This window comes from Rhipicephalus microplus, chromosome 3, assembly GCF_043290135.1.
Source record: "Rhipicephalus microplus isolate Deutch F79 chromosome 3, USDA_Rmic, whole genome shotgun sequence".
NCBI classification, from domain to species: domain Eukaryota; kingdom Metazoa; phylum Arthropoda; class Arachnida; order Ixodida; family Ixodidae; genus Rhipicephalus; species Rhipicephalus microplus.
The window spans coordinates 90,535,372-90,559,727 of NC_134702.1; the positions used below are offsets into that span (position 1 = coordinate 90,535,372).

Sequence of the window (24,356 nt, forward strand, 5' to 3'; positions counted from 1 at the left end):
TTTCACGAAGCTGAATTCTTGCGAATGTAATAGAGTTGCTCTCTTCTTGTGGTAATCCCTCTGCGTCCGGAAATGTATAGAACGGTAGTGCGAGAGACTGAGATGTTCTGGCGAGTGTAATACTATTCCTCTGATCTCGCAACACTCTCCCTATATCTCTAAGCGTATACCTAAGTATAGACTCATATGTTCACGCCGCTCTGGGGAACTCTACGTGGTGTTTATCTCCAAGCATTCACAAGTTTGAGCGGGCACATTCTTCGCCGCTTTCCTCGCTGCTTCTGCTTCCTCCATTCCGGAAGCAAAAAGGCTGAAACGGTGCATGCGTGCCTTCCTTTTATGCAGGCCAGCCCCGCGCGAGCGCAAACACATTAGGCTCCAGCTGCCGCCGCCGAATGAATATGCACAATGAGGCCCACAGGACGACGCGTCATTTGCACAGGTGGAGCTTATCGTCGGCGACAATCGGGCACGCGGTGGCGCTCTCGCGCTCTCGAAGTTCCACGCCCTAGCGCGCCGCAGCAGCATCTACCAATCACAACTTCGGGAGCGCTTTCAGAGTTTCATTCGTCGCTGGCGGGTTAGTTGCGTTCAGCGTTAAATACGCTACAGTGGCTGAAATGTAATGATTCTTTTCTCCCAATAAATCCCTTCTATCTCCCTCACACGACCGGCAGCGATAGCTACCAGTCGTGGACAGGACATGTTCCACTATACTATATGCTGAACTGTATACAGGGGTTCACCACGTTGGGCCGATGCCTTCCATTCTATGCTATGCCATTTTTAGTATCCACGGCTCGCGATCGATTGAACGCGTTGTTAGCTTTGACCATGGCCTCCGAGACGGCGGGCGTGTGGCGGGTTTGGCCATTGAGTTTCCTAAAATTAACTAGAGGGGATGTTTTGCTGGTTACGGCTTTGTTTTGAAGGAAAGAACGAACCCTTTTGAACTTTGTGACCCGATTCGAAATGGTAAGCCTAAAGGAATAAGGTTGTGAAGCGCAAACGTCGAACATTTGCTAATTTTCGTTTCCTGAAAAAACAGCTCCAAGCCACACGAACGCACGTGGAGCCAGAAGCAGGCCAGAAGTACGAAAATTAGACAAATGTGTGTACTACCCATCATTACCGGGCCCGCTGAAGCGCCGTGCGTTGCAGCTCCCGCAGACACTAGCACCAGAGTTCCCTCTAGTGTATATTAGGAAACTCTATGTGGGTTCGGCGGGCGCACCACGGTGCCCGCCCGCAATCTTGGAGGCCATGCTTTGACAAACCGTCGGCTCTCACCACCGACGAAGAGCTCAAAGCGAAAACGTATATTTAATATCGAAGAAGACCTCGCTTACACGTATTGTGGTCCGTATGATAGCTGTCACCATAGGCGTGTCACTTTAAGGCGTGCATGGGGGCTGCGCCTCTATCGTCATCTGAGAAGGGGGGGGTTCAAAATCTACGCCATACACGTTCACCTGATGAGAAGGCGGGAGCGCAAGGTCTGTCTCGCCCATAGACGTATTAAGGAGGGGGGGGGGGGGGCGCTGCGAGGAACCTTCGCCGCCCTTGAAGGCGAATCCTGCACACGCTTAAGCGTGTCACCTCTTCAGAAGTCCCACAAGGCAATCGTCGCATCATCAAAGTCATGTACGATTAACTTCTGGTGTTTTAGGTTCTGAAAGCATGAGGTGATACTGGAGCACGCATCCTTGGCGGCTCCGGAAGTTTCGACCATCTTTAAACGCGCACCTGAATCTAAGCGTATACGGGCCTGTGGCATTTTGCACCCATCGAAATGCGATTGCCGTGGTCGGAATATAAACCACGACTCACGTGTCAGTAGCCGAGCACAGTATAAACGCTGTGCCACCACATCGGCTAAGGTCATGTGCAGTGACAGCGTGGTGGACACGATCGGATCTTTCGAAAGGAGGTTTGAAACCAGCGCTACTAAACAGCTTCGGCGATTTTCGTGAAGGTACTTACAAAACGGAACGAAACACCGGGTGGCTTTACGCCATTGTGTCGCTAGACACCATGACAGGTACACTGTAAGCAAAAACTATCCGAGTTTAGGGTTTTTGCGGCTCATGACCTCCGAAAACTCTCTCGCGTTTAAAATTACTACCTCGTGTAGGAGTAAAAGGTGGTACATGACATAGTTTTAACACCACCTCTCAGGCAAGTAGTAAAAGGATATCAAAATCCAGTTTTACCACGTAGGGAGTTTTCTATCACGTGATTTTTAACCTGCGTTTCAGAGTTTATTACCACGTGAGTGCAAGGTGCAGCTGCTTCGGTGGCTTTTGCCCCATGCCCCCCATTGTGACGCTCTCAGTGAATCATGAAGGTACGCGAAGACTACAGATATTTTTTTTTATCGCCGTGCCTCAGGACTGACCTCGAGTCAACGCACTTTCACTGGAACTGGGGGCAGCATAAGCACAACAAGCGAGAACAGCATTCTGTGAACGAAAAAGAAAAGAATACGGGGGGGGGGGGGGGGAATCTCAAAAGAAGAAAAAAAGAAAGAAAACTTGCTGTGGAAAGTTGTCCTGCATATTTTAGCAAATTGTTGGCTTTTGCTCAGCGGTGGCCTTGGAGACAGACGGTGCAAGAAGCTCGGTATCTGTGTGTCTGGTTGGGCTGATGGATCTCACGTGTTTCCTACATCACGAGCGACCGTGCTCTTCCGAGCGCCTCCGAACCTGCACGTCGCGGATATCTCACTTCCGAGCCGAATCGTGAAGATCTGCCAGTGGCAACAAAATCAATCTGGTGTCATCGTCCGTGCTTGCCTACTGGAGAAGCAATAAGCAAAGTGCTTCACTCTGTCGTCGGCACCGAGCCGCGGTCGCCAGTGACCAGTGGGAGTGTGTCACCGGGGCAGGTGAACGAAGCATCACATATATTTTGTTCCACAGTAGGCGATGTCTGCATGAGTAAAGTGCTGCCCGAATTGCCCATCTCATGCACCAACTGTTCTCAAACATGTAGCGCGAAGTCGATACGAGGCAGACGGAACCAACAAGCGGCTGCCGGTGAGCACGAAGAAAACCCGGACGGTGGCCTTTCGTTGGAAGTATGCATACACCGCCCCGTCCCCATAAGATAGCGGTCACGTGTTCATTTGTGTCTGAAATGACGACGAAATTCGCACAGGATATGTGTTCTGTGATCGCCAGCTGTGTTTCATCGGATAGCCGTGCTCCTCGAAAAGGCCTAGTACGCCGTCGGTAAGAAGCTTGTGTGCAGGCGTGCACCGCTCCTCTACGCCCGTTGTGATGAATACGTGCTGCTACTGCGTTTGTGCACCGTCGCTCAATGAAAATCATTGAGCTACCATGGTTTGTGCGTACTTAGGTATATATTATGGACTTGTGCATCAGCAGTGCTAACACGCGTGGGGCCATGAGCCCGGTGTGCCAAGTAATTATTGGATACTCAAAAAGGTGAGACCGGGTAGATTTAAAATAAAAGGTCAGTGTGACATTTAGTGCCCTGCAGCCCACCTTAAGTTTACGCTTGCACCTTCAACCGTTGTTGTTAATCAATGCAAAAAAAGAGCTCTTCTACCGGTACTACAGGGCCGGTCAAAAAGTCGTGCCTATATATACCGGATTGTCAAAGTGTAGTTGATCAACGCGTGCAGTCTGTTTTAGTGTATTATTCTGCATTTGTTGTGTGTGCGTGTTTGTCTGTATGTGAATCTATGTGTCACCAATTCTGCCGTTTAATAAATTCAATCAATTCTGCTATCTGATAAATTTGTCGACTCTAAGCGAATTCACCCGTCAATTTTTATTTTCTTTACTAACGGAAATAACTCCCGGAAATCACCTCAAAAACCTTGTGAAGGCAGTAAAAAGTTACTCTCTCTATACTCGCTCAAAACCTCACTGGGGTAAATACTTACTACTCTCGCTACGTTCAAAAACTCAGCACGAGAGTAAATTTTTACCTCGATAGTAGGTGGTAAAAAAAACTCAGGAAAGGTAGTGCGCTAGAGGACAAATGGTTTACCCAGTTTTTGAGCTTATTTCAGGTCATTTTCGTTTAGTGTGTAAGTTCACACCAGTAAAAACCTCGTTGGTACGAAACTTAGGTGTCATGAAACTCTTGTCAACCGTCTAAAGGCAGTTGCGTTACAAGGCCGCGTGGGGGCAACGTAATGCTCCGTGTTACATGAGTGAATTCGCAGCCTTCCAACGCAGCCGCTATGTCGAAAACATGGCTGCTATGGCGTCACCGGACGACTAAATTCTGATCGGTTGCAATTCGGTGAAACACGGCCTTTTAGAGTGACTTCAGCTTTATACTTCGTAGAAATTTTGATGTGCACCATCGCGTGAGGCATTGACATAGACAACCCGATATTTTTTTTACAATCCATTTAATCAAAGTGCCCAATCAAATACGTTATTATCAGCGACCAGTGCCATAAAATGTCGCTTCAGTGTCTTTCCAGAAATTTTCGTGTTACCCAAAGTGCTGTTGCGCTCAGTTTTTCCAAATCTTAATTGTGCAGTGGCAGATAAAACGAAAGTGGCTGTGCACGGGAAAACGTCTTCAATTAAGACACCGAAAAGGCTCGCAGGAATATATAAACGTGATGCTTTTATTTACACAGTTCACTGAAAGTTATTAATCAAAGCAACAAGGTCTGCCTCATGGAGAACACGCCTCGAGCACAGAAATGCGCGAATGCGAGATTCAGGAGTGCGTCTGCCACGCTGAACGGAACTATAACCGAGCTTGGTACGGATGCACAGCATTGGCGACATCTTGCGGCATCAGCACCGACTCAACTTCGCTGCAGGAAGCCATAGGTTTCCTACAGATGCACTAGAAGAAACTATGGCGCTATAGTGTCTATGAGAATTGCCACGCACGGTGCTTCAGCGAGCATGGGTATGATGGCTTGTGCAGATATTTGCATATTCAGTGCCTATAGTTTTCGTTCTTTTGGCTCCATTTGGCTGCATTTTCCCTGAACCTGCTTTGCCGCAATGTCAAGTTCACAAGAGGTTTAGCACTCACGCTTCACTACCTTGAACTTTTTTAGGCCCATGAATTCAAATCGGGTCACGATTTCACAACGGTCCGTTCTTTTATTGGACACAATACCAAAACACAGCAATAAAAAAGCCACAAGTGCTTTCAAATCCCTCACGTACGAAGACTAGGCTAGACTATAGGCATATTTATGCCGTCATTAGTGTGGTCCCTGAACGATCGCAGCGCCAGAGACCCCCGGTTAATTTTAGGAAATTCTATGCTGGCAGCAACGAAAACCTTTCCAAGCGTAGTACGCATCAGATGTGCTGTGCAAGGGAACGCAGGAAGTCGGCCTGTCTCTTTTTCCTTTTCTTTTTCAAAAGCGTCAGGTATGACTATATAAAGGCGCCTTTGAAAGCGAATGGGTGTTGCCTGTGTGCATGCCTTTTGCTTGATGGCTTCCGACAGCGGGGTGACGCCCATGGATGATGATCGGCGCAGCGAATAGCAGCAAGGGAGGATGCTTCGCGTCCGGCTCACAAAGCGTTAACGATGCCGCACTATGCGTGCCAGTCAAAAACGTTGGGTGCCAGTGTATACTCTACGGAGGACTGAACTGCCGCGGACCAATACTGCTATTGGTTTGTGAATTCTGGGCCAATGGCCACAAAAAGATCGCCCCCTTTCTAACTGTCGCTAGACGTCAGAAAGGTGCGTTAGAAAGTCACGCCAAGTGCGAAAAGCTTACAGCGATTTTTTTTTTTTTGATCCTGCAGGGATGATGCGAAAGAAAGCTTTTGCATAAGTAACTGTGGGACTTGATTGTGAAGTGAAAGAAATCAGGGGACTTAAGGGCACTTGTTTTCTTTGTTATACAAAACCATTATTACAACTAACAAACAAGAAAGCCAATGAAGGTAGGAAGAATGTTATTCATTCTAATTATGACGTAAATGGTAAGAACACTCACGCAGCTGCTCGTGAAAAAGGCACGTGCTTTGTCACGCCAGCGGGCAGAAAAAATTGGGCGGCTCTTTTAAAAGTGTTGAACGCGACTATCGCGATATTCTGTTCGTTGTGTATGAAATCTTTTCGATTGTATCATGCTAGGACGCCCGATAGTAATGTGTGCTTGTACCACACATTATGACGGCAATATTTTATGTTGTGTTAGGAAGCATGTGTACAGGACTCGTCTGCTTGTAAAGCATGAAAGTTGCTTTCACTGCATTTTCAAGCAGAGAAAGTTATTTTCACTGTACTCGCATAAGTAAGCATTTGCCTGCTTCTTCGGTATTTATGCAATTATTGTCGCTGAGTGAATGTATCACTACGTCAGAACAAATGTTATAATTTCACATACACATTATTATAAATACCAATATTTGATTATTTTTCGCTTACAAATAACCAACGACGGCTATAGCGCCAACACCAGAATTTCTGCGAAACGAGCTCTTTTAGGCTATCGCGTTTAAAGTGTTTCCACACTCACTCGCTGTCATGGCTATATATACTAGCAGCGCTGACTATCACTCTGAAGTTCGAATGCACACATATACCTCATAAAGTGTAGGGGGCGATGACCGCCGCTGCATCTCAGTCGGTATAGAGCATATCGGGCGCGTTACTCCATGTTGACAGGTTGGGTTCCTGCCATCGGCAAGTTAACGTTTCGTACTCTTTTGCATTCTTGATATTTACGCCACAATTACAACAAATCACGTATACTTTCCGTTGCTTTTTTTTCTCTCTGTTAGTTCTAAGTACTCTCTGTGCTATGTAATTCTTTTCGAAAAACATTATGTTGACGCTTGGCTCATGCAGCGAAGCCGGCGCATGCGCAGCTCGCATACTCGAGACAGTATTTCGGTGATCGTTTGCGGCTCGCAATTCAAAAGGCAGCACCTCGGGCTTCTCTTGGCGTTGGCCTATATACGAACTCGACGCTGCAGCAGCGCTACGCGGTGGAGGACTCCGTATGTGCGCGCATTATTTGAATATAGGCTACGGTGTGCCACGATTAACGATGCACCAGGGCAATGAATGACAGCGTTTCTGTTATAACTCAAGCTTTATTGGTTCGACTTGCCTGCCTGTCTGTTGATATCTCTGGCGTATCGATAGCAGCAGGTGAATAATTGTGGTTACTATCACCTTCACAGCTATGATACAGTTAAGCGAGCGCCAAGGCCTTTTCGGAGGCGTCCCTCTCTCAAAATATGCAGGAAATACAACGCATTCTTTCCTATTTGCTTTGCGTTCGCATACCGGAAGAGCTTAACAAAAAAGGAAGGACGCCTTGTAAGCTTTAGGCTTCATCTCTCAGGTGACATTACTGCGTGGACAAGGTGGCCGGAGCACTCATGAACTGGGTAATTGGAAGAAACACGTGAAATTCTTCTAAAATTCAGTAATCGCAGTCAGACCAATTATTATTATATACGCGAAGCATTTCTTAGCGTACTGTAAGCACTTTTGGTGTCTATCTGCGTATATATGTATCTATCGCGTTAAAAGTGTTCCACACTGACTGTCATGGCTATCTATCTATCTAGCCGCTTACGTCTGGATGCTCTCGTAATCACCCGCTTAACCATGGAGTGAACCAAAATTAGTATGGGCGGGAAAGACGGTATGATTAATTTGACGCGCTTGTCAACGCATCCCGTCGCGTACACGTCGTCAAACACTTCCCGCCAGACAGTGGAACATACACACGGGCGGGTATGTGCCACTGATACGCGGGTATGTGCCACAGGTTATTGATATCTATCTACCCAGGAACAACGAGAATACACGTGGGCAATTATAACGTGCGAGCGTTAATATAGAGTTATAATTTACGGTTAACGTGATAGCGGAGGTTAAGGGAATGGCGTGGCCGTGCAGCAAACGTTCGTTTACGTGGTTTATGTGCCCCATCTGGGAGGGTGGCGCCGCCTATCGGATGGTTAATAAGTTAGACAGTGAAAAGGAAAATGAAACGAGAGTGTTTGCCTATGCCACCGCGCGAAGCATTGTTACAAGTTCATTTTACTACTAATAAAAACAAATAAATATGAACCACGCACCAAACGCGAAAAAAAATGTTGATTTGTTTACATCGGTCTTGAGTTAGGCCCAGACGCGTTCGAAATTGGAAGCTATCTCAAAAACTACGCCAACTTACCCGTAATACTCGGTCGTCGAAGCTAACTGAAGGCAAGCAAAGTCACTTTATACAGTCGTTTGCTGCGAACAAGGTGAATCTTTCAACAACTACGCCAAAATCACTTCGATGTGGGCGTCCGAGAGCACTGCCATGTTTACGTACACTAAGTACACCTACCACGGTAGCGTAAAATCTGAAAAATACCGCGCGTATGGTAATCGGTACGGATAACGTACGTATCTGCGCATGCGCACTTCGATTGCGGTATCACGGTACGCCCGGTATTCCGGTAAGCCCGGCATACTATAACTGTCTAGTACCCGACATCAGCGTCGACTTAACGAATGCAAAGAATAAATGTCAGGGTTCCACCTGATATCAAACCAAAGCATTCTGCGTGGCAATGAAGCATTTTACCACAGAGCTATATGCCAGGTCTCGGAACTTCTTTTCGAACAGACGGTAATCTTCGTGAAACGCCAGCTGTGGTTGCAGTGCTGGTGGCCATATGATTTTATATAGCTTACATATGTACTCTCTCGAGGCAGCCGTCACGTCGAGTCACGTCAATTGTAGTTGGGCGCCGTGCGCTCGAGTTGATTTGCGTAGCAGTGTCCAGCGCTGCCATGCTCCCGAGCAGCAGTGCTTCACATCAGCTTACCGCTTCTGAGGTTGCTAATACTCGTGTTCCTGTTGACATCTTTGTGCAAGTGCAAACTAGTTATATAAACGTCTTCGGTTGTTCAACATGTGTCTGTTCGTGTAACATCTATACATGTATTTAGCGTCATTTGGTGACCTGTCGCTCAGTAGAAAAATTACAACACGGTTTTCTTCCATCCCCGCATGTGTCGCATAACGTTGATTCCCATGGTACGTGGAATCCACCTACTTTATTATTATTATTATTATTATTATTATTATTAGCTAGGACTCACCATAGCGCTTCAGGTCGCCGATATTGTTTAGTCAATATACCAGAAAACTGTCGCGTATATTTGTAAAATATCAGTTGTTTCATTTCTGAATAGTGTAACACACACACACACACACACACACACACACACACACACACACACACACACACACACACACACACACACACACACACACACACACACACACACACACACACACACACACACACACACACACACACACACACACACACACACACACACACACACACACACACACACACACACACACACACACACACACACACACACACACACACACACACACACACACACACACACACACACACACACACACACACACACACACACACACACACACACACACACACACACACACACACACACACACACACACACACACACACACACACACACACACACACACACACACACACACACACACACACACACACACACACACACACACACACACACACACACACACACACACACACACACACACACACACACACACACACACACACACACAATTTTTGCTGACTTTGTGTGCGTGCCATTTGCGATTGCGCTCAAACAACAGGGAAAAGAAGTGAGAGCACCGGGAAAGAAAAAAAGAATACAACAGAAAGTGATAGTTTCCGGGAGTCCGCACTTTTTTTTTTTACGTGCCGCCATTCATTTCTAAGTAAGGCCCCGCTTTATCCATCCCCGCATTACTGGACTCTGATACGCCCGAAGCACCGTAAACAAGGGCGTTTGTGGTGCCGCATTGATGAATGTCGGGTGCTTGTGACGTGCACATGTTTTTCAAAATACACCACACGCCTCCGTCTATAGAAAGGTAAACACGCGAAGGAGCGGGAATTGGTGCCGTGGTGATTAAGGTGCTTATGCATACAAGGCCTTCGCACGCGTGACGCTTTTCGTCGTGGCTTACGCGAGGTTTACGACTTCGAAGAAAGGCGTCTTATGTGAAGTGCGTATGCAGTTCTCCACCTACTTGTGCACACTGGCACACGAGGCGTCACAAATGCCTAACAACACGATTATCCATTAGGTGTCATTTGTTATGCTTGCTTCTCACGCGCAGCTTATGCGCTAGGGCCGTGGCCGACTTTCGTCCCTTTTTTTTTTCCGGCTTCCACTGAATACAGACTGGGTACCGCCTTTTGTCGCGTCGCCCTTTAACGCACTTTTACGTGGGCGTTGACGCCTTTGCCGCGCCCGCGCCGAGTATGCATGCGCGGCCCTCGAATAGGGATGAAACGTGAAAGTTTCCATTCATCCGGGCGGCTCGTCAAGACCTGCTGCCACAGTGTGCATCCGCTGGAGTGTTTTTCGTCGCCGTCGTCGTGCCTCGAGTGGGGCGAGCTGATGTTACGAATGCTGCCTTCCCCCCACCCTTGTTTTCCCACTGTTGTCGCATTAGGTGCGCTTCGCGTTCAAAGGTATACGCGAGAACTTCCTGGTTTGCTTGTACGTCTGCACGTCTGTGTGTGGTAGGTGTATTGAAAGTAATGCATTACTCCGAAAGTTGCGAAAGTCGTTAGGATTTTTTTTTTAGCGAAGGCTTCGAAAAGCCTCGCTGCTATTGTTGCGCATGTGCGTCACGAGGGGAAAAGTGTTACGCTGCATAGCGTCACCGGAAAATGTGAGAGCACCGCAATGGTAGTCTGCATGTGGGCAACGTTGAACAGTGGCGGCAATTTCTCTTTCAGGCCTTCCGCGGGGCGTTGCAAGGCGTGCGTTGATTTGATTGATTGATATGTGGGGTTTAACGTCCCAAAACCCTCTCTCATGATTATGAGAGACGCCGTAGTGGAGGGCTCCGGAAATTTGGACCACCTGGGGTTCTTTAACGTGCACCCAAATCTGAGTACACGGGCCTACAACATTTCCGCCTCCATCGGAAATGCAGCCGCCGCAGCCGGGATTCGAACCCGCGCCCTGCGGGTCAGCAGCCGAGTACCTTAGCCACTAGACCACCACGGCGGGGCTGCAAGGCGTGCGTGCATATGAGACTGGTCATTCAGCATGAATGTGTAAAGCTCGCCTCAGTAGCAACGTATGTGTTGTTTTTTCTTTTTCGGAAGGATCAGAGGTGCTTTTGAGCCATCGATGCTTATAAATGAACTGCTTGGTGAGCGGAGTGATTGTGAATGCAGTGTGCGAGGAATGTTGCTATCTTCTATAATGATTCGTTCAACATGAGTATTGGCTGAAACATTTTCTCACGAACACTTTTAGCCTACAAAGGCCTTGAGAACATGATCCCTCATTCATATATCGCATTTGAGTCGCATACATGACAGCGGGGTATATTAACATTGCATGTAATGCTATTTGCGCAGGCCACTGATCAGTGCGATTTGTTCAAATTGTATTCCTTCGCGAGCTTCGTCATTGCTGAGAATGACGCTCGAACCACTTTTATTAACGAGGTCAATCTGCCACGAACGCACGCTGGTAAGAGTGACGTCTATGTGGAATCGAATGGAATGGATTGCACCAACATATTGGCCACACTTATCCAGAGATACATGTGTGTGTGTGTGTGTCTGTGGGGGGGGGGGTGACAACGGGTTCTGGCTTGCAATTATTCCAGCTGTGTTCTGTCAGCAATGACGAGGAGTGCTGACTTACGAGCCCTGTCCAATCAGCGACGACAATTGGCAGATCAATTTGCCAGCTTTTCAGCTCTGTCCAGTCAGAGGTCTGAAGAGCTCATGTTATAGCGCTGATAGTGATCGTTGACCCTCGACCTTTACCGATTCGTGCCCGTTGAAATAAACAGTTCATGTGGTAAAAAAGAAAAAAAAAATTGGCAAATCCCATGTACCTCGGAATTGACGTTGTGCGAAGCATGCGGAGGGAAGGTGACCATGTTGCAATTTTTTAATGAGCGACACGTCATAAAATGACGCTAATATATATACAAATGTTGCACACACAGACATATGCTGAAGGGTTACAGATGTTTATATAACCAGTTGTTCGCACTTCACGCCTCACGGGATATAGGTCCTTCTAAAGATCACCACACATGTCACGGTCACAGCCACGGGGTCAGCGCCATCTGATTGCTTCTGCAAGCATAATGCCACGTTCCTTTCTTCAAAATTTTGTTATCGCCATGTTACACTTTGTTTAGTGCGAACCACGCCTACGGCGTTAGAGAAGCTTCGAAGCTGTAGTATATCGTTTTTTTTTTAAGATTACGCCCACTTCGTGAATCTTTCAGATTATTCTGGAACTAACGTCGCCGCTTACGATAACGCTGGAATGTTCGATGGCAAGTGTTTAAATGCCGACACGATTCACCGTTTGTCAGTTGATCGACGGTCGACGCTGCATTCGCTTCTATCAGTGCAAGTGTGCTACTGTTACTAGACTTTCTGTTTACCGGGCACAGGTTAGCCCCAATAAACAGTTTGATTTGGCTATCCAGTCTCTTGCCTTCAGCCATGTCACGACCACGTCACAATATGCAACAGGGCACGTCGCGCACGACCAGCCCATATGCCACCCGCCTGCCCTGAATAGAACTGAGTTGAATATTTCATCACTCTGCTGGTACGCTCCACCATATCTGCTCGCTAAAAGGACGATGCAGAACTATCATCATAAGGGTCTTGGAGAACGGGGCAAGACTATAGATTACGTGAGGCGACAGAGTCGATAGCATTGACCAACGATCGAAACAAACGAAAGTATTGCGAATGAGAAGCCACGCACACAGAAAAAAAAAATGACCGAGAAGAAAAGGAAACTCAATACACAGGACAGCAGTCGTCGGGATACACCTGCAAAAGGTGTGACAAATTTTTTGCCTGCTTCTGAGGCTCTGACTCAGTATTTTGCTATTTTTCTGTGCCATGAGTCCCATTAACCACGGCGCATTTTTTTTTTTTTCGTATGAGGAGGTGATTCAGAAATCCCAGTTTTTTTTCGCAGCTGCAAGGTGGTTCAGAATTCGTGAGGATAATCTCCCTCGACTCACTGCTCTTAGGGGTACGTCGTCTCGGTGCTGTTTTCTGCTAGAATGTCGGGCTACGCATGTCAGCTCTGGGACACGTGTCTTGACATCTTGTTGCTAAGCAGCAGCGTGCCACCGACGCACTGAACAAGTATTCGTATAGCGTACACCCGCTTACAAGAAGCAGTCATCGCAAAAACGATGGACGCTAGTAATCTTTCTTGTTATTTTTTCTTTCTCATTACATTGTCATTCCCTTCGTGGATGGCATTTCGCGCAGAAAACCACGATCAAGAAAGAAAAGAGCACAGACAGGGGCACTCCTGGCTCTCTTCCTTCTCGTTTGTTGGCTTTTCTTTTCTTTTCTCGCAAAATCCCATCCACAATGCAGCACCAACTCGCTCGATGCTCGCTTCTCCATGCCCTTCGCTTCGTCCACACAGTGCACCTTTCTGGCAACAGCACTGCGACTGCCTTTGAGAAAGGGTTAAAACGGCGTGCACGTGCGTATGTATGCTTTACTGTACTGCCATGGGCGATCTATTGTCGTTCCGACTGTCCGTCCATCCATTGTTTTCGCCGGTGTCAGATTGACGGATGTTCATGTTGCCAACATAAGCTGACAGACAACGCCAAGGGGATAAAGTTGAGAAGGAATGTCAGTTGAGGAACGTCAGAAAGAGCTAGAAAACCGATAAAGCGCAAGAAAAACAGGCTCGTGCTTCCGAAGTCTGGGAAGCAACACAGACGGCCGCCTCCACAGTGAAATGCAAGGAGCCGCGTCGTGTTCAGTGCGTGACGGATGAGGCGTATACCCGCTACCTTTTGCAAACACAATGATGTGTGGCAGACGGTGGACCGTTTCGAAAGGTGACAAGGGTAAGGTACTAGTGTATTCTACAGTAAGGCGGTCTATACAAAGTGGTCTTCTCGGTGTATTCCTGTAATTCCTGTATAGTAGCCACACAGCCCTAGTGTCGTCTCGAACAAAAAGAAAGCAGCCAACAGAAGACGTGGCTTGTCCTGAAGAACCGCTGCCCGGTGTGTCGCACCTCCTCACCTCTGCGATTTGGACAGAACTAGAGGGTACTAGAAGCTTCTAGACGTTAAACATAACACAGAAGCGTGGTGGTTTGGCTCACTACAGGGATTCCACAAGAACGAAAAAAAAAAGACACTCGCCTGTGCGCGTGTGACACATTGACTTCGAGTGGTGGCTCCGTGTTGGAAGAGCCGTCGGAACTGCTTGGATGTGTGTGTGTGTGTGTGTGTGTGTGTGTGTGTGTGTGTGTGTGTGTGTGTGTGTGTGTGTGTGTGTGTGTGTGTGTGTGTGTGTGCGTGCCACGGCACACTTAGCTGCACGGGTGTGTCAGCTTATGTGCAATCTTCTCACTAGTCTTGCGAAAAAGTAATTCTCAATTACGGTTAATTTCTGGTTTCGTTGCGAAAAAATTCAGGAATGGTGCTTTACTTACCCACTTATAATAATTTTCAGGGAACAGCTTTTAGACCAATGACGGGGAATGGAAATGAACAGAAATGGGGCAGTAGGACCGACGCGTTATCGTGGTCTTCTCCTGCAGCACAGTATAGTTATTTATTTATTTATTTATTTTTTATTTATTTATGATACCTCAAAGGCCCCTAAAAGAAGGGGTTTTACATGAGGGGTGGGCATATCTACAAAAACAGCTCTTCTATGATGCGTTTGAAGATGGCTTGGTCGGAATGAAGCACTGCCTTGGTGAGAATGTCATTCCAGTCCCTTGATGTCTGGTTGAAGAATGAGGAGGCATAGAAGACAGTGTGGGCTTGAGGGGGGTATACGGTCTTTTCGTGGTTGGTCCGGCTTGAGTGGCGGTGTGCGGGAGCAATGAGATCGGCTTGGGGTGACTTGTGAAAGAACTTATGAAAGAGAGAAAGGCGGGCGACTCGACGGCGTGATACAAGGCTGGGAAGGTTGGCTTGGGATTTGAGTTTCGATGAGCTAGAGTTGTAGGAATAGTCAGGAAAACTGAAACGTACGGCACGATTCTGTACTGATTCAAGCATGGTAATGTGATTATTTTGGTATGGGTCCCACAGGGCGCATGCATATTCGAGCTTCGGCCTTACTAAGCAGCAGTACGTTAGAAGTTTGACTGAGGGGGGGTGCTAATCGGATATTACGCCGCAGGAAAGCAAGAACGCGATTAGCAGAATTTGTTATGCTGGTTATGTGGGTGTACCATGATATATAGGTCATAAGAGAGGTTAATTCATAAGTACTTGTAGGTGTTAACAGGGGATATTAAAGAACCACTTAATATATAACTGCGAGCCGGATATGACTTCTTTCGATGAAAAGTGAGACCCAGGTTTTTGATGCGTTTAATGACATAAGCCACATGCGGCACCAATCTTCAATTTGTCTGAGGTCAGATTGTAGGGATAAAACATCGTTATTATTGTTAATAGGGCGGTATAACACGCAGTCGTCTGTAAACAATCGTATCCCGGAAGAAATGTTAGTTGGAAGATCGTTAATGTATATGAGAAAGAGCAGGGATCCGAGGACGGTTCCCTGAGGAACCCCGGATGTAACGGGTGTGAGAGAAGAGGAGCGTTCGTTAACGGAGAAAAATTGCTGACGTTACACAGAAAATCACGCATCCAGTGAAAAACAAGATGATGAAGGTTTAGGCGAGACAGCTTTAGGAATATATCGGTTATGGGGTACTTTATCAAAAGCTTTTTCGAAGTCTTAAAATAGTGCGTCAACGGGAGTGTTAGTATCAAGGCTAGAACTCATGTCATTAATGAAGAGAGCCAGTTGAGTGTCGCAAGAAAGGCCCTTCTGGAAGCCATGCTGACTGGGATGAAAGAAATTAACCGAGCTAAGAAACTTCACAATATGTGAATGAAGAATGTGCTCCATTAATTTGGAGCATACACTCGTTAGTGAGATGGGACGATAGTTTCTCGGTGACGCTGGGTTACCTTTTTTGGACACTGGGATGACCTTTTCCACCTTCCAGTCATGTGGTAGGGTACTAGTGGAAAGCGATTGCGGAAGTATGCAAGAGAGAATGACACTGGTGATTTGCTTTGTACATTTTAGTATTTTGGTGTTGACGCCGTCTATGCCAGCTGATGATGTCATCTTTAGGCTGTCGATTAAGGCAGCGATACCAGCAGCCTCAAAAGCGATTACCTGCATTACCGGATATTCAATCGGGGACAAGTAGGGCAATTTGCTATCAGGCCCTTCGGTGAATACCGAGCATAAAACGTTGTTCAACACGCGTGCGGTATCATGTAGTGGAATGGTTTGACCATTTTCGTCACAGAGTGATAACGGTTTAGATGCGCTTGGGTTGATAAATTTCCAGAACTGCTTCGGGTTAGTATTTAGCATGTTCAGTAACGTTGAAGCAAAAAAAGTTGCGTTTGGATTTCACGGCAAATGAATGGGACAGTTTTTCAGTGGCACGGTACTTTTCCCATGCTTGCACTGTGTTTGATAACTTTGCAGACCGGTAATGTCGCTTCTTTTTGTTTTTTAGGCGCTTTAGTGCCACACTAAACCTTGGTGTCTGTGGTCGCTCTGTAACTATTACGGTGGGGATGTAAGAACGAATGAGATCGTGCAATTTGTTTTTGAAAAGACACCAGTTTGTTTCAACTGGGCGTTGTGAAAAGTCTTCACAAAACCAGCCATAGAATGCTGCGAGTTCCTCGTTAATGGCCACGTAGTTGCCTTTATCGTAAAGTGTTAGTTTTTTCTTTACGCTTTTCGATCTTGGGCAGTGAAATTGTAGTGTAGCATTTATTATAACATGGTCACTCAGCCCAGCCAGGTACGAGACGGATAAAACAGTTTCTGGGTGCGATGTTAGCAAAAGGTAGAGGATACTTGATGACTGAGCAGTTTCTCTCGTAGGGGTGTAAACGAGTTGTGAAAGTCCGAATGTTAGGCAGGAATTCGCGAAACCACTTTCCGCCCTACATTCGGACAATGTTAACGACAAATCAGACCAGGTTATTCCGGGAAAGTTGAAGTCTCCAAGTAGTATAATTGGGACATTGGGATAAGAGCCACAAAGTGAATTCAAAACATCATGATATTCAGCAACAAACGACCGCTCTGCGTCAGGTGGGCAGTAGCACACACCGATAATGGCGGGGGGATAAAGTGGTTTGCAGGATACAAACAGTACTTCTAAGTTACTGGAAATTTTTATAAAACAACCTGCTGTGAGCAGCTATGAGCAGACCACCTCCCCGCCTACCGATGTGCTCGCAACGAAAGACATAAAAACCAGGGAAATAGAGTGCCAACTCAGCATCAGAAGTTGAATAATTCAACCAAGTTTCGGTTAGTATGACGAAACTATGTGTAGTAATTGGTCTCGTTTAGGTATGAGACTTCTTACATTGGTGTAAATGAGTTGTTAGCAGCAGGACGTAAGGGAGTGCAAGGCCTCCGTGATTCCGAAACGTGCCCAGAACACTGCAGAGTGACTTGAACTCGGTGTTAGCTACGATGGTCGCGGGATGACGCTTTCCGAGATTTCGCCGTACACGTACGTGACGCCATCGATGACTAGCTTGCTGTAACGAAGTTTTATCGGTTTATTTTTTGCTTTGGCAAGCTCGGCCAAATTTTTTCGCGCGAGGCGTGTGCCCGGTGAAAAATCTTCGCTGATGCTGTATAGATACCCTCGGAGGTTTTTGGAGCATGATAGTACACGATCTTTGTCTTTCCAATTTGCAAAGCGTACGATTATGGGTCTGGTCTTGGCAGGTTTGAAACGGCCTATTCTGTGAGCCATTTCAATGTCTTTTGGTGCTAACGGAACGCCAAGGTTTTCACTGCATACGACAATTGCTAATTGTTCTGACTGAGCCCATGTTTCATTAGCGCTGTCCTTCAGACCAAAGAATACAAGATTGGATCTGCCGGTGCGATCCTCAGAATCATTTACTCCAGCTGTAAGGCTACTAATTTCATGCGAGTTTTGCATCGCGATTGCCTGTACTTCCTTAATGTCATTCTTAAGGGTAAGGAGGGATGCGCAGTCTATTTCAACTTTTCCAAGTCTTTCAGTGATAGTGCCGAGCGTTTCGTCATTTTGTGTCAGTTTGGTAAGGAGATACTTCATCTCGGTTAAAAGCGCAGCTTGACCTGTTTGCAGATCTCGCAAGACTTGTAAAATGTCGGACGTTGCTTCCGAAGGAGACGAACGGGTAGGAGGACCAGGCTTTTCCTCAATGTCGCCAGCTGAAAGCAACAGTTCTAAGACAACAGACGCACATTCATAGGCAATTCTCGCACAACAAGTGGGGCTTGGCAGCACAATCAATGCCATTTAACGAGTATGCGATGCATACAAGGAATAGCGATTGTTTACCTGCACAAGAAACAGGCGGGGCGTGTAAGCGTTGGCCATCGCAGCGTTGCTGCCAAGCCCACTGGTGCGCGCGCGGTCGATGCAAGACTTTTTAGCGCTGGTCGGTGACGTCAGGATCAGCTGGGTGCCACGAGCTGGTGGACGGTGCGCAAAACGTTGATAAGGTGGCTCGATTACGCTCGTCGTGTTGTCGTGATGACTGTGGAAGGGTGCGGAATCCGGGAAATGTGAAATGGCCAGGTCCGTGGCGGGTTTGTCGACGCTGCGTGGCATTTCCAAAGACGGCAGCACCACACTTTTCGCCAGCAGCACACGGTTGACCAGCAAAACAGGCGAGGAGATAGGCCATGTTCAGAATCTGCACAAGAAACAGGCGGGGCGTGTAAGCGTTGGCCATCGAAGCTTTGCTGCATGCAGCACAGTATACGACTTCATCGCCTCGCTGCCTTGCACATGCTGTTCTGAAAGCGTGTCGAAATGCTTTCCCATGTCTGAAATGTAAAGCTCACGGGTCGCTTAAGATTTCGACGGTGACGACTCGAAGGTGAACGACATCCTGTGTAAACCATCATCTTCATCGTCGTTATCGGAGACTGAGAGGCCACGCGAATAGCTGCACACTTTGTTCATAATGTGGAGGCTGCTGCTTATTGGCGAATAATGGATCAGCCCTCGGTAATGGGTTGGCAGCTTGCAATCACTCGCTCGTTACATGGTTGACACGGTGTGACGCCTGGTGTTATTCTACGCTTCTGCTAACAACAATACGACTCTTCACGTGACTGCCTGCTGGACGTGGCTGCAGGGTGATTTTCCAACTCAGTTTCATGCATTGATGCCGCTTTATATATGGTAGAATACAAAATTGCCACTCAGAATGTTTTTTTTTTTCTGAGGTCATTTCGGTGTTTAACTGCACGCCACGTTTTTCAAGGGCAGCGTTTGATGAAGCACATAAGGCTTTAACTTAATAAACATACGAGAATCTACTGTTTACAGCTACACGTGTTTACAATGCAGTGATCGTGACGTTAAAGATAATTCGTTACACAGATCATTTCCCTGTAGAGGTCGCGCGCGGGAACGCTCCCAATAAACGCTGCACATAATTGGATTGCGAAATCATTGCTTTAACCTTCACGTAAGGTATCCTTTGTTATATCGGTTCTTCAATTGTTGAAGTTTTCGTTGTAGAAGGGTTCAAATCTTGCCACACAGCCTGGCGTCTCCGTGACATATTGCAAAAAAAAAGCAATAAATGCATACTGCACGTGATGTTTCCCGCAAACTGGCGCGTGCGACTCTTCGTCGCAGACCTGGCACCCATCTAGCAGTCTGAATATGCATACGAGTGCTTGGAGCTCTCTATTTTTCTGTTTCGTTTTGAGGCGACAGTCGCGGCCTCGTCACAGTGCAGTCGGTGCGAAGAAGAGAATATGTATGTCGACGTCTTCTTGAAGAGCGTCTAAAAACAGTAAAAAAGCACAGCTAGAGAGACCCGGGAGAACCACCGCGGGATCATTAGCAGTCAACCCTTCGCAAGGTGAGAAGCTGGCGAAGAACAATGGCCGTCACCCCTGTTTTTCTCGAGTGAGCGGTGGCGCCGGCGTGGCTCTTTGGAGACGTGGAGACACTGCGCACGTCTTCTTTTTCTCCCCGCGTCGCGTCCGTGGGAGGCGGGTGTGACGGGTGTCACCTCGTTCACGGGTCGCGACGCCCGCGCCTGGCGTCATGCGCGCGACAGCTCTGCCGTGTGTGTACGGCGTCTTCGAGAACTCTCGGCGGGCGCACGCTCACACGTATACAGTTTCGCCGGGGGTCTCAACGAGAAACGACAACGCTAGGAAGATACTTCTGGAAGGTGCGTTTCCGCAGCCCCTTTGGAACGTGGGAGTGAAGTTTTACGTGCAAAGCAAGTCTACGTTACGCGTCGTTGCATAACCGAAAATAAACCAGGTTGTTTACCAGTGAAATAAGTACTTATACACGTATAATATGGGCTGTAGATTCGGTGAGGAAAGCGCTGGTGTCATGCTCAATTAACAGTGTAAAACACTACAAATATTTATCACAACACACACGATGTTGTATCAATGTGTATGGAACAGACATTTCTCTTTTAGCGTTTTTATGTTATGCCCTTACTTTTCTGAAATCTATCTCTACGCCTTAACAGTTATTGTGCTTGTATTCTTCCTTTTAAATAATTTATATAAGGAAACAATTGAACTAAACAATAACAAATGCATAGATAGATAGATAGATAGATAGATAGATAGATAGATGACAATGCCACCCAGGACGTATCTCTATCTATCTATCTATCTATCTATCTATCTATCTATCTATCTATCTATCTATCTATCTATCTATCTATCTATCTATCTATCTATCTATCTATCTATCTATCTATCTATCTATCTATCTATCTATCTATCTATCTATCTATCTATCTATCTATCTATCTATCTATCTATCCGTCCGTCCGTCCGTCCGTCCGTCTGTCTGTCTGTCTGTCTGTCTACTTTTTTGGCGAGCTGTCTTGTATACATACCCTTGACGTCAATGTTTCGTTCTTCACGTTCCGTGTTCCTTCACTCTGCAGATTACGCAACTGAAGATCGACAACAACCCGTTCGCCAAGGGCTTCAGAGACACCGGGGCTGGAAGGAGGGAGAAAAAGTGAGTATTCACTCTATCTAGTCCAAGTTGTCATAGTGTCGTTCATCGATCATGCATGTATATTATAGTGATTTTAGTAAGAAAACTGTGAGGACCTCTGATTTAGGAAGGAAAGACAGAAATATTGTCATTATTATTTCTATTTTTATATTTTAGTAGTAGTAGTAGTAGTAGTAGTAGTAGTAGTAGTAGTAGTAGTAGTAGTAGTAGTAGTAGTACCATATGTAGCATCTCATGCGTGAACAAAATTATACAAGAACACAGCGGAAAATACCAAAAGAGCAAGCTGAAGCTGAAGACAGATGACTGTAGGAACAAGGCAACCTAGAAGTAGGTACTGCGTAACTATATACGGAAGCGAAAAAACAAGGACAGAAAACAGGCGCGGCGGAGGCTGTCCTTTCTGTCGCTGGGCGCTCTTTTCTGTCCTTGTTTTTTCGCTTCCGTATATAGTTACGCAGTACCTACTTCTAGGTTGCCTTGTTCCTACATTCAGCTATGTCCTACCAACTTGCCCAAGTTTCCACGCTGAAGACAGATGTTTGCCGTAAGACAGGCTTTGCGTATGAAGTGAGCCAGTGTCACGAGGAAGCTGTTGTTATGTGTCTAGCGGCCATAGCTGGAGCTATACGGCTATACAGTGGTGCCTATTGCATATTAAATACATTGAGCTATAAGATGTAGTCATGCAACGCTAGTTCCATTCGACATTCTTAATTTGAATTGCACGTAATCGTATGCATGTCTTGTAGCAGCCAGGAAGGACAGGAAGTTGAGCAGGTGGCCCCATGCTTGATATGGATACTTGCACTGTACCTGTATACCAGATATCGGTGAGTTGGCGCGTGCCTTTAACGTGGCGCCCTCTGTGCAGAAGGCTGGGCGAGTCGTCGTCGCACCCGCTGGGTGGCGACCCCCTAGCACGGTCGCTGCAGGACGGCGACTCGAGCGACGACGACGAGCAGCTGGACGTCGGGGGCGCAGACGACCTCAGGGGCCTCAACGGTTCCTGTCCGCCGACGCACGACCACGACGGTACATACTCCATCTTTCCTTATGTCGTGCAAGATCTTATATCGGGCAAGATCTTCTTCATTCTGTTTTGTATATTTTGCTTCTACGATTCTAACAGCTGCTTGTGCTTTTATTATTTGTAATGATCACCGAGGGTCCCGTTGCAGTCTTGTACTTTGGGACCCTCGTCTGTATATTTTACTCCCTGTAACATCCTTTTATGACATGATAATAAACTGATTGATTGATTGAAGAAATTATATTACCTTTCTCCGGGTGTGCAACGCGTCGCTCAGGTACACTTGAGAAAAATTGGTCTGGGTAATAAGTTCTAGGAATGATGGCACGTTGCATCGAGCTATGCAGTGCGTTCACCTTTCACTCTTTTGTTTTTTTTCTTTTCTTCTGCTTCCATTACCTTTCATTGAAAGCACAATCATTCCGAGCAATGGACGTTAAAAAACCAAATATGAAATAGTTGACGAATACTTTATTAGAAAATTGGTTGATAACTGCGTCAATTTTCCGCGTTTGTATTTAAAACAACAACAACAGCAACAAAAAACACAAAAACAACAACCAAAAAAGCGGCATTTTCTTTCCATTTAAACGTGGTTGACTTTGACATTATCGCGCATTTCAGTCAATTTTTCTTATTACGTGAGCTTATATGATATTTGATGCGCAGAGTATATCTTATTCTGTCTTTGTAAATGAACGACAGATGTGAGTTCAGCCAGTCCCATCGCGCGCATTTCCGTCGTTCTTGTAGTTTCTCTGTTTATACTTAACGTATACCTCTTATTCCATACGCACACACAAACGGTGGCCGCTTTCAGCAAAAGACCCCCTGTGTTGCTTTTCTTCATCTTACCCTCCACCTCCTCTTGCTATTCCGCATCCTCGATGAAGCCGGACAGTATGCACACGTGACATCTCCAACGCACTGTAAAGGTTTTTTTTTTGCTGCCCCTGCTCCCTCCGCTTTCCCCCATTCGCCTTGCGCACTCGACTTCCTACACGATGGCGTGGCCGACTTCAACCGGTTCTCATTATACCGCTATAACGTTAACCGTCGTGAAACCTCGCCACAGGATGGAGCCCTAAATTGAAGTTGAGAAACCAGGGGTGATCTTAAATTAGCCACAAGAATTTCTCGCTACGGGTTTCCTTATGTATACAACGCAGGTGTCTCATGTAATATTCCATCGTTTGTTATTATGAAGAACGTCACACCATCTGCGTGTCGTTAAATACGATTCGACGCACTGCGAGGGCTCGCCACGCACGTGAAGTGATTTGTATTTATCTTTGTTTAGGTGAACTTTATTGATAGATAGACCTGTAAAGGAATAATGACAAGCAGTAGAAGCGTGCATGGATGTGCTGACCAATTAAACATGTGAGAAAGGGTTTCGTTTCAACGGGGAAGCTGTTCTCAATCGAGGCTTTCTTTCACGGCCGGATACCGTCGTATACATAGACCGTAGAGCGCAGTGGGATTTATAATAGTAGGATTTACCATAGCGGAACTTACCGTGGTTGGATTTACCCTCAGAAAGCGGGTAAATCCCACTACAGATTTGTGCAAAGCCTCATCAGTCCCAGGACTCACCACTACGACCACTACTGCTCCCGCCACTTCTGTCTCCTCACTCACCCGCTTCATGCCACCTCATTCGACCCAGTGCACTCAACCCCGTTCAACCCCACCGCACGCCAACAGCTTCGATCTTTCAGGAATGTTGGCCAAGCGGAGCAGCCAAAGATTTTCTTTAAGAGGGGTAGCTTTAGTGCTTCAGAAGGAAGGGAAGGCGGAAGAGAATACAGGAATGACGTAGTGTTGAGATGTGGCCTATGTCCAGTTTTCTGTATACCCGAAGAGGGGTGACTGGAACGAGGGGTAAAAATGAGAGTATTAATGCAACCACCCACAATGGGCATGTACACAATTGGGTGTACTCTGCAGGTGAGAACCTCAGCAACCTGCCTTCAAGAACAGCAACAGGGCTCGCATGGTTTTGTGAGTTGATGTGCTGAGAAACTCCCAATATATATCATTTAGTGAAGGGTCTATGATCCAGCCTCCTCAAGACGCACTACACACCGAATAACGAGATTGAACACTTAGCCGCTCCTGTATATGAAACTCTTCAGTCATTATACGCCAACCCTAATGCCGCCCTGCAGCACAGTGCCTG

General features: G+C 46.7%; 1 protein-coding gene across 1 annotated transcript in view; it reads left to right on the forward strand.

Moving 5' to 3' along the window:
• LOC119172423 (uncharacterized) overlaps positions 1-24,356 on the forward strand; it is a 176,770-nt gene that overhangs the window by 133,149 nt on the left and 19,265 nt on the right. The window contains exons 4-5 of the mRNA XM_037423527.2: positions 21,065-21,141; positions 22,016-22,176. Of these exons, the coding sequence (XP_037279424.2) occupies positions 21,065-21,141; positions 22,016-22,176 (238 nt within the window). The remainder of the gene's footprint in view (positions 1-21,064; positions 21,142-22,015; positions 22,177-24,356) is intronic.